The following is a 15,266-nucleotide window of genomic DNA, read 5'->3' as shown; positions in this document are numbered from 1 at the left end:
CAACAGTGTGGGTTTAAATCTGTAAGGTTATTGCTGATGGCATTCCTTTTGAGCCATCCCTTCTGCTCATCTGTGCTGTGGTGTCCATCAGTTTAAACCACCATCAGTTGTCTCTCTCTCTAGTAACGGTCCAGAATGAGTATGGAGACTTTATCATTTAATAGGAGAAAGTAAGGACTGCAGATGCTAGAGATCAGAGTCGAGAATGTGGTGCTGGAAAAGCACAGCAGGTCAGGCAGCATCTGAGGAGCAGGAGAATCAACGTTTCAGGTATAATGCCTTCATCATGAATGAGGCTTGAGGGCTGCAGGGCTGAGAGATAAATGGGAGGGGTGGGGCTGGGTTAAGGTAACTGAGAATGCAATAGATAGATGAAGGTGGGGGAGAAGGTGGTAGGTTGGAGAGGAGGGTGGAGCGCATAGATGGGCTACCTTCCCCCAAGTCCCACTCCTCTCTCATTTATCTCTCAGCCTTGTGGCCCACAAGCCTCATTCCGGATGAAGGGCTTACGCCTGAAACATTGATTCTCCTGCTCCTCAGATGCTGCCTGACCTGCTGTGCTTTTCCAGTACCACACTCTCAACTCTGATCTCCAACATCTGCAGCCCTCACTTTCTCCTAGGCAATTTCAACCTTAATGCAAAGCCTCTTCCAAGGATGCTGAAAATGTGTTGCTGGAAAAGCGCAGCAGGTCAGGCAGCATTCAAGGAGCAGGAGAATCGATGTTCCGGGCATGAGCCCTTCTTCAGGAAGGGCCACCCCTCTCTCATTTATCTCTCAGCCTTGTGGCCCACAAGCCTCATTCCTGAAGAAGGGCTCATGCCCGAAAAGTCAATTCTCCTGCTCCTTGGATGCTGCCTGACCTGCTGCGCTTTTCCAGCAACACATTTTCAGCTCTGATCTCCAGCATCTGCAGTCCTCACTTTCTCCACTTCCAAGGATGCCTACCTTGAAGAAGTTCTCCTCTCTCTACAAGGATCTCAGTGACTCTTTCTCTCACTGCACCCTCAGGTAATCTCCTCTGCTCTGAAGCTCTTCAGCCACATCCTGAAGCAGACTCACTACCACAGTCACATCTCTTTTCTCAATGCCTGTCTACGGAACCGACTGATCTCACATGGATCTGGACTACATTCGGACCTGAACAGGACAACCAGTATGTACTACAAATCTGAAACCTTCAGAAACAGTTCTCATTCCGGATCGTCCATGCCACACTCGTAGCCATGTGCTGCCACATCCATTCCCTACAGTCAGCCCTTCCCCAGTTCAGGGCCACCCTCTCTCAAAGGACCTCTGCTGTTTCACATCCTCAGAATTCAGATGCTCAAGAAGTGCAACCACATGGGATTAATGTGGATTTCACCAGTTTCTTCATTTCCACTTCCCCCACCAGTCCCAAGCCTCCAACTCACCACCGCACCCTTGACATTTCCATCATCTTTCCCATTTATCCGCTCCACACTTCCCTCCGGCCTTTCACCTTTTCCCCACCTTCATCTACCTATTGCATTCTCAGTTACCTTCCCCTCAGCCCCCTCAACCCACAAGCCTAATTCCTGGTGAAGGGCTTATACCTGAAAGGTCAGTTCTCCTGCTCCTCGGATTCTGCCTGAACTGCTGTGTTTTTCCAGCACTACATTCTCGATTGTTTACCATTTAATGTGTGGCTCAGTGTCAGACTTTGTGAAATTATATCTGCGGGGCGTCCAAGAGACATTTTATTTTCTATTATATGCATTATATAGGTCAGTTGTACTTGTAGGAGATAAATGGAAAGGTTGCTTGCACAAATAACAACAAATAGATAGAAAATCTACAATGGTGGCCACATAACACAAAACAGGGGCCCAGTGGTTAGCAATAAATAAAACATGAAAGAATTGCGAATGCTGTAAATCAGAAACGAAACCAGAAGTTGCTGGAAAGGCTCAGTAGGTCTGGCAGCATCTGTGCAGAGAAATCAGAGTGAATGTTTCGGTTCCTCTAAACTGAGGATGGGTCACTGGACCAAAACATTAACTCTGCTCTTCACAAATGCTGCCAAACCTGAGCCTTTCCAGCAACTTGTGTTTTTGTCTCAGTGTTGCACTGCTGCCTCACAGCAGCAGGGACCTGGGATCAACTCCAACCTCAGATTTCCCGTATCTGTGTGCGTTTCCTCCCACAGTCCAAAGACGTGCAGGTTCGGGTGGATTGGCCATACTAACTCGACCATAGCGTACAGGGATGTATGAATGTGGTGCATTAGCCATGGGAAATGCAAAGTTACTGGAATAACTGGGAGAGTCGGTGTGGACTTTATTTTATTTCAAAAATATACTTAATTCATAAAATAATTTGATGGTCTGTACAGTTGGACATGCCATACATATGTAAACATTCCATTTCTTTGCATACCGAAACAGAGTAATCATTCCTATTTACAGGTCTGTACGATTACATTTTCAGCTGAGGCGTCAGCAGAGCCCAAATGACTGCGTGGGCCCCCTGTTCTTCTTTAAGCAGGCAGACGTTACATGGTGGTCTTTCCCCACTGCACCTTGGCGGCAGCTGTCCCAAGCTTCAGCGCGTCCCTCAATACGTAGTCCTGGACCTTGGAATGTGCCAGTCTGCAACACTCAGTTGGGGTCAACTCCTGCAGCTGGAAGATCAACAGGTTTTGGACTGCCCAGAGAGCGTCCTTCACTGAGTTGATGATCCTCCAGGCACAGTTGATGTTCGTCTCGGTGTGCGTCCTGGGGAACAGGCCATAGAGCACGGAGTCCCGCGTCATGGCGCTGCTTGGGACGAACCTTGACAAACACCACTGCATTCCTCTCCAGACTTCTTCTGCATAGGCACATTCCGGAAGGAGATGTGCGACAGTCTCGTCCCCCCCGCAGCCGAGGGCTGAGAATCCGGGCGTGCATAAAGGATCTCACAGGCAGAGCCCTTCTCACCACCATCCAAGCCATGTCTTGGTACTTGTTGGAAAGTTCTGGTGATGAGGCATTCTGCCAAATGGCTTTGACAGTCTGCTCAGGGAACTGCTCGATAGGATCCATCCTCTCCTTTTCCCGAAGAGTCTCAAGGACACTACGTGCTGATCACTTCCTGATGGACTTGTGGTCAAAGATGTTTTTCTTCATAAGCTTCTCCACGAAGGACAGGTGATACGGAACTGTCCAACTACCCGGAGCGTTCCGCGGCAGCGAGGCCAGGCCCATCCTTCGCAACTCCGGGGACAGGTAGAACCTCAGTACATAGTGACACTTGGTGTTTGCATACCTGGGATCCACGCACAGCTTGATGCAGCCACACACAAAGGTGGCCATCAGGGTGAGGGTGGCATTGGCTGTATTTTTTCCCCCGTTGCCCAGATCTTTATACAGCGAGTCCCTTCGGACCCGGTCCATCAAATTGGAAGATGGCCTGGGTGACTGCAACTGCACAGGTTCTGGGGATAGGCCAGATCTGTGCCACGTACAACAGCAATGACAGTGCCTCACACCTGATGACCAGGTTTGTTCCCGCGATGGAGAGCGACCGTAGCTTCCATCTGCCTCACCTAGCTGATACGCTCCTCCCAAGACTTGGCGCACACCCCAGCCCCGCCCCCCCCCCCCGAACCAAATACCCAGCACCTTCAGGTGGTTGGTCCTGACGGTGAAGGGGATTGAGGATTGGTCAGCCCAGTTCCTGAAAAGCATGGCCTCGTTCTTGCCTCGGTTTACCTTGGCCCCCGAGGCCCATTCGAGAGAGTCGGTGTGGACTTGTTGGGCTGAATGGCCTTGAGGAGAAAGTGAGGACTGCAGATGCTGGAGATCAGAGCTGAAAATGTGTTGCTGGAAAAGCGCAGCAGGTCAGGCAGCATCCAAGGAACAGGAGAATCGATGTTTTGGGCATAAGCCCTTCTTCAGGAATGAGGAAAGTGTGTCCAGCAGGTTAAGATAAAAGGTAGGGAGGAGGGACTTGGGGGAGGGGCGTTGGGAATGCGATAGGTGGAGGGAGGTCAAGGTGAGGGTGATAGGCCGGAGTGGGGTGGGGGCGGAGAGGTCAGGAAGAAGATTGCAGGTTAGGAAGGTGGTGCTGAGTTCGAGGGATTTGACTGAGACAAGGTGGGGGGACAAGGTTGTCTCAGTCAAATCCCTCGAACTCAGCACCACCTTCCTAACCTGCAATCTTCTTCCTGACCTCTCCGCCCCCACCTCACTCCTCCCTCACCTTGACCTCCCTCCACCTATCGCATTTCCAACGCCCCTCCCCCAAGTCCCTCCTCCCTACCTTTTATCTTAGCCTGCTGGGCACACTTTCTTCATTCCTGAAGAAGGGCTTATGCCCGAAACGTCGATTCTCCTGTTCCTTGGATGCTGCCTGACCTGCTGCGCTTTTCCAGCAACACATTTTCAGCTCTGAACGGCCTTGATCCTACCCAGAATTCTCAGCGCTACTGACAGTCCCTGCGCATGTGCAGACTGTTCCCGCCGACCGACCGTCCGGAGCATGCGCAGTGGGAGCGTTCCTGAGGATCGGTTGGTTTTTTTTCGGCTCCGCAAAAGGTAAGATTGAGGCAAAGCCGAGGAAGCGATTGACCGGCCGGTTATACGGAGAGGCTTCGGAAACACTTTGTGGATCTTCAGACTCCCGTAGAAGGAAGCTCTTTGTACCCGTTTCACAAAACAGGGCGAATCTAGGCTTCCCCTCAGCGACAGGCCCCAGCTCACAGACGTCAGCTTTCTAGAGGGCAAAGGGCGCATGTGCGGTTTTCCTGGGCCGGGATTGGGAATGTTGTGAATGTCTCTCCTGGGCTAACAGGGATGGAGTTTAGAAACTCCTTTTACGGGGAGAGAGGAGGGGAGGATTTACACACAGCAAACATCCAAATAACAGTCTTTTCTGAATGTTTGTCCCAAATCACTGAGATGGCTTTTGTAAACTTATTTTACAGCATGTTAGACGACAAATTGCAGATTGAAAATTCAAACAAAATAACATACCAAGATCTGAGTGTGCCACTTTATTCTTTCTTCATTGAACACTGGATATTATCGAGTAAGTATTGAGTAAAATGAAAGTAACATAAAATCCCTTCCTTACATCTCCCAGTAACTCTTGCCCAATATATTAAATCTGTGTCCCCAATACTTTTTTCTATCAGCTGATGGGAACAGCTGCTCTTTATCTATCTTTCTAAAGTTATCATAAACTTAGACACCTTCATCAAATCTCGCCTCAATCTCCTTTGCTCTGCAGAACAACGTCAGTTTCTCCATCCTGACTTTACCTCATTCCTTGAAGCAATAGGTGCAGAAGTAGGCCATTCTGCCCTTCGAGCCTGCACCACCATTCAATATGATCATGGCTGATCATCCTTAATCAGTATCCTGTTCTTGCCTTATCTCCATAACCCTTGATTCCACTATCATTGAGAGCTCTATCCAACTCTTTCTTAAATGAATCCAGAGACTGGGCCTCCACTGCCCTCTGGGGCAGAGAATTCCACACAGCCACCACTCTCTGGGTGAAGAAGTTTCTCCTCATCTCTCTCCTAAATGGTCTACCCCGTATTTTTAAGCTGTGTCCTCTGGTTCCGCACTCACCCATCAGCGGAAACATGTTTCCTGCCACCAGAGTGTCCAATCCTTTAATAATCTTATATGTCTCAATCAGATCCACCCTCAGTCTTCTAAACTCAAGGGTATACAAGCCTAGTCGCTCCAGTCTTTCAGTGTAAGGTAGGCCTGCCATTCCAGGAATTGATCCCATGAACCTATGCTGCATTCCCTCAATAGCCAGAATGTCTTTCCTCAAATTTGGAGACCAGAACTGCACACAGTAGTGCAAGTGTGGTCTCACCAGGGCCCTGTACAGCTGCAGAAGAACCTCCTTGCGTCTATACTCAATCCCTCTTGTTATGAAGGCCAGCATGCTATTAGCCTTCTTCACTAACTGCTGTACCTGCATGCTTAACCTCATTGACTGGTGTATAAGAACACCCAGATCTCTTTGTACTACCCCTTTACCTAAATTGATTCCATTTAGGTAGTAATCTGCCTTCCTGTTCTTGCCACCAAAGTGGATAACCATACATTTATCCACATTAAACTGCATCTGCCATGCATCTGACCACTCACCTAACCTGTAATCTCTTAACATCCTCCTCACATTTCACCCTGCCACCCAGCTTTGTATCATCAGCAAATTTGCTAATGTTATTACTAATACCATCTTCTATATCATTAACATATATTGTAAAAAGCTGCAGTCCCAGCACTGATCCCTGCGGTACCCCACTTGTCACTGCCTGCCATTCCGAAATGGAGCCGTTTATCACTACTCTTTGTTTCCTATCAGCCAACCAACTTTCAATCCATGTTAGTAGTTTGTCCCCAATACCATGCGCCCTAATTTTGCTCACTAACCTCCTATGTGGGACTTTATCAAAAGCTTTCTGAAAGTCCAGGTACACTACATCTACTGGATCTCCCTCGTCCATCTTCAGAGTCACATCGTCAAAAAATTCCAGAAGGCTAGTCAAGCATGATTTCCCCTTCATAAATCCGTGCTGACTCTGACCTATCCTGTTACTACTATCCAGCATTCTGATAAATCTCCTTTCAAATCTCTCCAAGGGCCCTCACATCCTTTGTGGAGATGCTTGCGTGGACCCAAGAACTCTGTTTTCATGTGAGTGATGTTATGTCACACATACAGTTGGTCACTAACATCACCCCGATTCCCAGGTGTTGCCTCAACTGTGAGAGTTTCCTCTGACCCCAGTGCTTCTGATATCTTTCAAGCATTTGATTTTAAAGTTGAAAACAATGAAATTATTTCACTATTGTTAACCAGTAATCTACAGATTTCAACTTCTAGTGCTGTTCTCAGTTATCTATGAAAGCTTGACATGGCTCTGGGGCTGGTGTGACCTCTTTCCTGTGAATCTGAATTGATGTCCAAACATTGTTCTGTTTCATCTCTGCTGTCCCTGATCAATTATCTGTCATTGTCTAACTCCTTTTGTCTCCAATAACTGGTATAACTGTCTCAGGTATTTTATTGTTCCTTTCATTGATCCTGTAAGTAATATTTTTACAGCTGAACATCCCCTGACCATTTGCTGCTGGCAATTACCTTCCCTTAGTAGTTCCTACAATGCCATTAGGTAAGGAGTTATTCACCAAGTGATGATGAAGGGGCAGTGATATGTGTCAAAATCAGTGACAATGAATTTACATCACTGTAACACCTTTCACACAATGGAAAATTCCAAGCTGTTCCTTGGGAGTGTTACAAAGCAATTTTCAATTATAGTCACATGATGATATATAAGGGAGGTGACAAAATGTTTTATAATCAAATATGTAGTTAAAGTGCAAAACTGAGATTGAGAAAGGGAGAGGCTTCCTGAAGAGATTTCCCAGTTCATGGATTGGTAGCTGAAGGTTGAGCACGCTAAATGCGGAACAGTTAAAATCAAGAATGCTCACAATGTTGTAGTTACTTTCAAAATGAGAGGAGAGAGATTTAAAAAAGACATGAAAGGCAATTTTTTTAAACACAGAAGGTGGTTTGCGTGTGGAATCAACTTCCAGAGAAAGCGCAGATGTGGATACAATTACAATGTTTAAAAGATAGATGAATAGCAAAGTTTGGAGGGATATGGGCCAGGAGCAGGCAGGTAGGACTATTGGATTATGTTCAGCATGGATTGGTTGGACCAAAAGCTCTGTTTCTGTGCTATATGACTGGCATTTCTAAACATTTGTTCTTGGGATGTGGACATCCCTGGTTGGGTTACCACTTATTGGCTAGCCCTTATGCCCTTGAGAAGGCTGAAAGATATTACAGAGATGGATAGAGAGGAGACTATTAAGTGGTTGGAAGAGATGGATGAAAAGTTTAATATTATGCTGTGCGGGCGAGAGGTGGTGGGTGAACAAGGCCAATTATATCAAAATTAGGCAAGAACTGGGAAATGTGGATTGGACACAGCTATTTGAAGGGAAGGCCACATTTGAGATGTGGGAGGCTTTCAAAGATAGGTTAACAGTAGTCCAGGATAGGCATGTCCCGTTGAAGGCAAAGGAGAGGAAGGGCAAGATTCGTGAACCGCGGATGACAGGGGAAATTGTACAACTAGCCAAGAGGAAAAGGGAAGCGGACATAAGGTCTAGGCAGCTAAGAACAGAACGGGCCCCGGAGGAATACCGGAAGAGAAGGTCAAGTCTTGAACAAGGAATCAAGTGGGCTAAAAGGGGTCATGAAATAGCTTTAGCAAGCAGATTAAGGAAAATCCCAAAGTATTTTGTTCTTATATTAGAAAAAGGATTGGTCCACTAAAAGATAATGAAGGAAGGCTGTGTGTTGAACCTGAGAGAATGGGTGAGATTCTGAATGATTGATTGCTTTGCGTCACTGTTCACTGAGGAGAAGAACATGATGAATCTTGAGATTAAAGATTTTAATCTTTAGTCTGGATCACGTTGGCATAAGTAGGGAAGATGTGTTGGGTATGCTAGAGGTTACTAAGGTGGACAAATCCCTAGGACCGGATGGGATCTATCCCAGGTTGCTGAGGGAGGCGAGAGAAGAAATAGCTGGGGCCCCGACAGATATCTTTGTGGCATCCTTAAATACAGGTGAGGTGCCAGAGGACTGGAGGGTTGCTCATGATGTCCCCCTGTACAAGAAGGGATATTCCGGGTAATTACAGGCCCGTGAGCCTGATGTCGGTGGTGGGGAAGTTGGTGGAGAGGGTACTGAGAGATAGGATCTATTTATATTTAGAAAAGAATGGCCTTTAGAAAAGATAGGCAACATGGTTTTGTACGAGGGAGATTGTGCATTACCAACTTAATAGAGTTATTTGAGGAAGTGACCAAGTTGATAGGTAAAGGAAGGGCTGTTGATGTCATAGACATGGACTTTAGTAAGGCGTTTGATAAGGTTCCCCATGATAGACTAATGGAGAAAGTGAAGATACATGACCAAGTGGAGAAAGTTGGTCAGTGGTGTTCCACGAGTATCAGTGCTAGGGACACTGTTGTGATATACATAAATGATCTCGAAGAGGGCACTGTTGGTATGGTCAGCAAGGGTCTGTTCCTGGGCTGTAAATTTTCTTTGTTCTTTAAGATTTGGTATGAATACTCACACAGGAGCAGAGTTTTGGATGACCTGGATTGCATGACTGGGTGAATAATCTGTAACTCCTCCCCTTCCAGCTTTTGGGAGCTCATGTGGACACATAAAGCGGCTAATGCAGCAGCACATTGTTGAGAGAACGGGCAGTCGGTGAAATCTCATTCAAGTACAGTCAATGGAAGGAACAATAAAACATTAAGCGGAGTTCAAGTGCACACATAAACAGAGGCAGCGGAAGTTTGACAAGTGCAGAGAGGAGAATGTGAGAGGAGGTGGGGAGTGCATTAAGACAGTTAAGTCCAGAAGGAGCATAAGAACGGGTGAGAGTTTCAGCTGCAGATAAGCAAAGACTAGGAGGAGTCAGGTGAGGTGGAAGTGTGCAGTCTTGGTGCTGATGGAGATATGTAGTTGTAAACTCATCTCGGGGTGAAATATTTCGCAGTGATTATGATATGTTTGATTCAGACTCAGACTGTTGCCAGGCTGCGGGATGGAGTCAGTGGCAAGGCAGTGAAATTTGTTTTGGGAATTGAAGACAAAGGCCTCAGTTTTGCCATGATTTAATTAGAGGAAATTTCTTTCCATATGTGACCTGCACGGAACTGGGACGTGACAGTGCTCACATCCACCTGCTACCTTGCTACTTCTCAGCGATGGAAGCTGTGTGTTTGTAGATTCTGACAAAGTTCTGGTAAAGTTGTAGGTGCCTAAAATCCCTTTCCTTCAGTCGCTATTTTGTAGAAGCCAGATTCTTGTGAGAGATTCCTCTTCACTCTCTTGTTCTTTTGTTTGATATCAATTTCACAGATGTTAGAAGGGGAAGATATACACGCCAACCATCACACCATGGTCTGATGGAATCATCCATTTGATCACAAATGGAACATGATCAGATTTTGAACATGGAAGGAAAAAGTTCCGTTCCCATTGGAGAGAAACAGTGTTGTGTGTGTGGAAAAGGCTTCAGCCAATCCTCAGACCTCACAAACCACAAATGCAGTCACACTGGAGAGAAACTTTGGAAATGTGACGATTGTGAGGAGGAATTCATGTCTCCATCTGAGCTGGAGACGCATCGACGCAGTCACACCAGTAACAGGCCATTCACCTGTGCAGTGTGTGGGAAAGGATTCACTCAGTCATCTAACCTGCTGCAACACCAGCTTGTTCACACTGAGGAAAGACCATTTCAATGCCCAGACTGTGGAAAATGCTTTAAAACCTCCAGGGATTTGACGTCCCATCAATATGCTCACATTAATGAGAGACCTTTTAAATGTCCAGACTGTGGAAAATGTTATAAAACTTCTGGAGACTTGACATCCCATCAACATGCTCATACTAATGAGAGACTTTTTAAATGCCCAGACTGTGGAAAATACTACAAAACGTCTGGAGACCTGATGTCCCATCAACGTGCTCACACAGAGGAGAGACCTTTTAAATGCCCAAACTGTGGGATGTGCTATAAAAGTCCCAGGGACCTGATGTCCCATCAACTTGCTCACAGTAATGAGAGACCCTTTAAATGTCCAGCATGTGGAAAATGCTATAAAACCTCCAGGGACCTGCTGTCCCACCAACGTGTTCACTCTGAGGAGAAACCGTTCAGGTGCTCTCTCTGTGGGATAGGGTTCAGGCGATCATCTGACCTCATGGAGCACCAGCAGGTTCACACTGGGAAGAGACCGTTCAGCTGCTCTGAATGTGGGAGGGGATTCACTCGGTCATCCAACCTGCTGAGACACCAGCAAGTTCACACTACGGAGAGATCTTTTAAATGCCCAGACTGCGGTAAATGCTACACAAGCTCCTGGGGACTGACTTGTCATCAACGTGTTCACACTGAGGAGAGACCTTTTAAATGCTCAGACTGTGGGAAATGCTTTAGGAATTCTGTGGAACTGAAGTCCCATCAACGTGCTCACACTGAGGAGAGACCTTTTAAATGCTCAGACTGTGGGAATCACTATACAAGTTCCTGGGCACTGTTTTATCATCAACGTGTTCATATTGATGAGAGGCCTTTCAAATGTCTAGTCTGTGGAAAGTTCTATCGAAGTTCTGTGGAACTAATGTCCCATCAACATGCTCACATGATGAGAGACCTTTCAGGTGCTTTCATTATGGGATTGGGTTCAGGCGATCATCTTAACTCTCAGTACACTGGTGACTTCACTATGGGGACAAAGCATTTACCTTCTCCATGTGAGAAAAACAATTAGCTCACTCATCAACCCTGCTGAGACCACACTGGGGGACAAACCATTCACCTGATCCGTGTGAGGGAAGAAATTCAGTCACTCACTCGACCCTGCTGAGGCAGCACAGAGTTCACACGTCTCAACAGTGATTGGACTTTGTTCATCACATTCAGGACTGAAAGCAAAATTTTAATATTCTGGATAAAAGTCAAATAACCAGCTTTGTGTTAAACACAGTGTGGTAGCTCATTGTAAGGATGTCATCACAGAGTACTTGGAAGAGTCAGTACTGCTTCATCGGGGGAAGTCAAATCTGTGTTAGAATTCTTTGAGAAGGTAATGAGCAACTTAAACAAAGGAGAGCCTGTGGATGTGATCTGTTTGGATTTCCAAAAGGCATTTGACAAGGTGCCATATGCGAAGCTGCTAAATAAGGTAAGAGTCCTTGGTGTTAAGCACAAGGTGGATTGATGATTGGCTGACTGGAGAAGGCAGAGATTTGGGATAAAGGGATCTTTTTCAGCATGGCAATTGGTGACTAATGAAGTTCAGCAGGCGTCAGTGTTGGGACCACAGATAGTCAAGTTATGCATTAATGAGCTGGACAAAGGAATTGATTGTGTTATTGCAGGTGACACAATGATAGGTGGAGGGACAGGTCACACTGAGGAAGCAGGGACTTGAGCTGGCTGGGTGACATGCAGGGTCAGTTGGTGGTTAGAAAAGCAAATGCAATGTAGGCATTCACGTGAAGAGACAGAGAAAACAAGAGCAGAGGTATACTGCTGAGGCAATAAAAGGCTCTGGTCAGACTGCATTTGAAATATTGTGAGTAGTTTCAGGTCACATATCTGAGGAAAGATGTGCTGGTGACAGAGGGGGTCCAGAGCAGGTTTGCAAGATTGATTGTGGGAATGATGGGTTTATCATGTAAGAATAATAACGAATCACGTATTAGACAGAAACATGTGGGTTCAAATGAATCTCTTGAACTGTATAAAGAATGTAGGGGCATTCCTAAGAGGAAGATCAGGAAGGCAAAAAGCAGATATGAGATAGCCTTAGCAAATAAGGTAAAGAATAATCCATAGAGATTCTACAAGTACATAAAGAACAAGAGAGCAGCTGGAGAGAGTGAGAGTAGGACTCCTTAAAGGTGAAAGAAATTATCTTTGTGATGAACCTGAGCAGATGGGAGAGATATTAAATGAATATTTTACATCAGTTTTTACTGTGGAAAATGGAATGGAAGCTAGAGAACTCCAGGAATTAAGAAATAACATTTTGAAAACAGTTCACATTACAGAAGAGGAAGTGCTGGAGGTCTTAGAAAATAAAAAGTGGATAATTCTCTAGTGCATCCCAGGACTTTGTGGCAAGTTAGGAGAAATTTGGAGGACTCTTTTCAGAAATATTTGTCTCACCTATAAATACAGAAGAAGTGCTGAATGACGAGCGAGTCACATTTGTTTTAAAAGGGATGTAAGGTAGCTATAGACCTGTGAGACTGACTACAGTGGTGGGTACATTATTGGGAATAATTCTGAAAGACTGGAGTTAATATATATCTGGAGAGATAAGGAATGATTGGGGTGTACAGCATGGGTTTATACAAAGGAAATCATGTCTCTCAAACTTGGGTTTTTTGAGGAGGTAACCAAGAAGATTGATGAGGTCCGAGCAGTAGACAGTGTTTACTTGGACTTTGGTAAAGTCTTTAACAGTGTTCCACATGGTAGTCTAATTAGTAAATCATTAAAGCACATGGGATTCAGGCTGAGCTTGCCAAATGGATACAAAATTGGTTTAACAGCAGGAGACGAAAGACTGGGGGTGGAGGTTATCTTTTGGACTGGATGTCTATGACCAGCGGGGTTCCACAGGGATCAGTGCAACGTTCACTTATTTTGGAGAAGAGTTGTTGCTCAGGTTGTGCATCAGGTTGTAAATTTGCTGGCTGAGCTGGTAGACCTGTCAGACCTGTCCCTCAATGTTTTGTCACATGCTAGGTAACATCATCAGTGAGCCTCCAGTGAAGTATTGGTGTTCTCCCCCACTTGCTGTTTATCTATACTGGTTTGTTGGAGTAGATGATGTCATTTCCAGTTCTGAGTTATAGAGTAATAGAGTTCTGGTCTGAATGCCAGGCCAATAGGAATTCCTGTGCGTGTCTTTGTTTAGTCTGTCGTAGGATGGATGTATTGTCTCAATTGAACTGGTGTCCCTCTTTGTCTGTGTGTATGCATACCAGTGGTAGTTAGTCATGTCACAGTGAGAAAACAGGTAGCCTTAGATGTGATACATTTGCTGCAGGAAAGTGCTTGTTCAGAAGAATTGGGGACATCTGTTCTTAGTGTCAATGGATAGGTGTAAATAAGGTGATAACGTTTGTTCAGTTGTGGAATGTGTGGCAGTACTTTCTTCTCACGCCAGAGGCTGGAGGTGCACATATTTCACAGTAGGGTGTCGGATAACTAAATTACTAGCTTATATCAAAGACTCTTACCAAAACTTATACTCAATAGGAAAATAACTTGTAATTTAATAAGCTGAGTGGAATATGCATGTAATAGAACAATCCTGATGCATTTTCATGGATACCACACTGACCAGATTTGAATTAATGAAGCTCAGCTCCCTCATCTTGACTGCTCTGTGAAGTGAATCTCTCATTATCCTTATAGGCTAGGAAAACACAGAGGCTGAAAGTTGGAAGATGTTCATGTATGAGTGAGAGAAAGAGAAAATATTTCTCTGTAAATTACATTCACTGACTGAAGGGTTCAAGGGACACAGAGGACGGAAGATTAATCCTTTATGGTCTGATTTGAGTGAACACTGGCTTGTCATGGATTGAATGTTTCTATGTTGTTTCCTGGAGCTCGAGATCCGGGAAGGTTAAGAATTTAATTTGCGTTCTGGTAATCTAAGATGATTTTAAAAGAAAAAGCCATTTTGCAGGGCAATGATACTGGACATGTTAGCTGAGCAAGGTTACCTCATGACCTTTCCACATAGTTTAGGTTAGTCCCCCATTATGATGTACCGATAAAAGGGAAGTTATCTAGCCAAAGCAATCAGCCATTGGGCCTGGCTGGATCAGGGTTTCCCACTTTGTGCATGTAGTTTAGTTAGTCAAGCATACTCCGACCTGCCAATGAGTTTCAAACTTTTGCCATTTTATTGCTGCTTATTTGATTAAGGACATGTGGCGTTTTTGTAAATGCAATTTCTGTATAAAGATAGCTTGTTTGCAACATTAAGTAGCCTGAGAGAGGTCTTGGGTGTAAGAGCTGGCCCCGCTACTCTGCTAAAGGTTTTTAGAACCTTAGCTCAAGCCTGGTTTGTAGGTATCTATATTATAGTGTAACATTGATGCCATTGGTAAATAAAGGTAATAATTTAAACTAAACTGTCTGTAAGAGTTTTATATTCCAGACTACCACAGAGTACGATCTCTGGGACGGACCAAGAGAGGCTACAGTTTGAGTCCATCACGGATTCCCTGAGCTGTCTCAAATAGGTACTTTAACACCAACCCAATTCACATTCAATAACAAGATCTATAAACAAACTAATTGGGTTGCTTAAGGGATCACAATATCAGGACTCTTAGCAGAAGCAGTTATGCAGAGGTTAGAATGAACAACCCTTCCCACGATCGAGCCCAAGCTTTGGGTCCACTATGTGGATGACACCTTTGTCTTCATGAAATGCAACAAATTACAAAAAATCCACAAACACATTAATAACATCCTTACTGGTGTAAAGTTCACCAAAGAGGAAGATTCTCCTTCTGAGACATAACAGTAAGAACGAAAAGCCAATGGAGAGCTGCAGACCAGAGTCAACAGGAACGTCTCACACACTGACCATATACTCCACTACAGGAGTTATCATCCCAACACACACAAATGGAGCTGCATCAAGACA

The 15,266-nt window shown here is 45.1% G+C and overlaps 1 protein-coding gene across 2 annotated transcripts in view; it reads left to right on the top strand.

The window, feature by feature from the left end:
- The first annotated feature begins 4,457 nt into the window (after nt 1–4,457).
- LOC122545827 (uncharacterized) overlaps nt 4,458–15,266 on the top strand; it is a 33,182-nt gene continuing 22,373 nt past the window's right edge. Inside the window, exons 1-3 of one of the 2 annotated variants that reach the window (XR_015752187.1) lie at nt 4,458–4,541; nt 4,931–5,034; nt 9,937–11,768. Coding sequence is in view for 1 of the 2 variants with exons in the window: in XM_087976965.1 (XP_087833091.1) it covers nt 10,008–11,354 (1,347 nt within the window). In the remaining variant the exon portion in view is untranslated. Of the gene's footprint in view, nt 4,542–4,930; nt 5,035–9,936; nt 14,746–15,266 lie in introns of those variants that run through there. The other variant, XM_087976965.1, reaches the window with a different exon arrangement.

Source organism: Chiloscyllium plagiosum, unplaced genomic scaffold (genome assembly GCF_037043375.1).
Source record: "Chiloscyllium plagiosum isolate Xiang-an unplaced genomic scaffold, Cpla_swu_hap1 HiC_scaffold_30, whole genome shotgun sequence".
Taxonomy (NCBI): Eukaryota; Metazoa; Chordata; class Chondrichthyes; order Orectolobiformes; family Hemiscylliidae; genus Chiloscyllium; species Chiloscyllium plagiosum.
The sequence above is the reverse complement of the archived record's forward strand: the minus strand, read 5'-3'. Positions and strand labels throughout refer to the sequence as shown.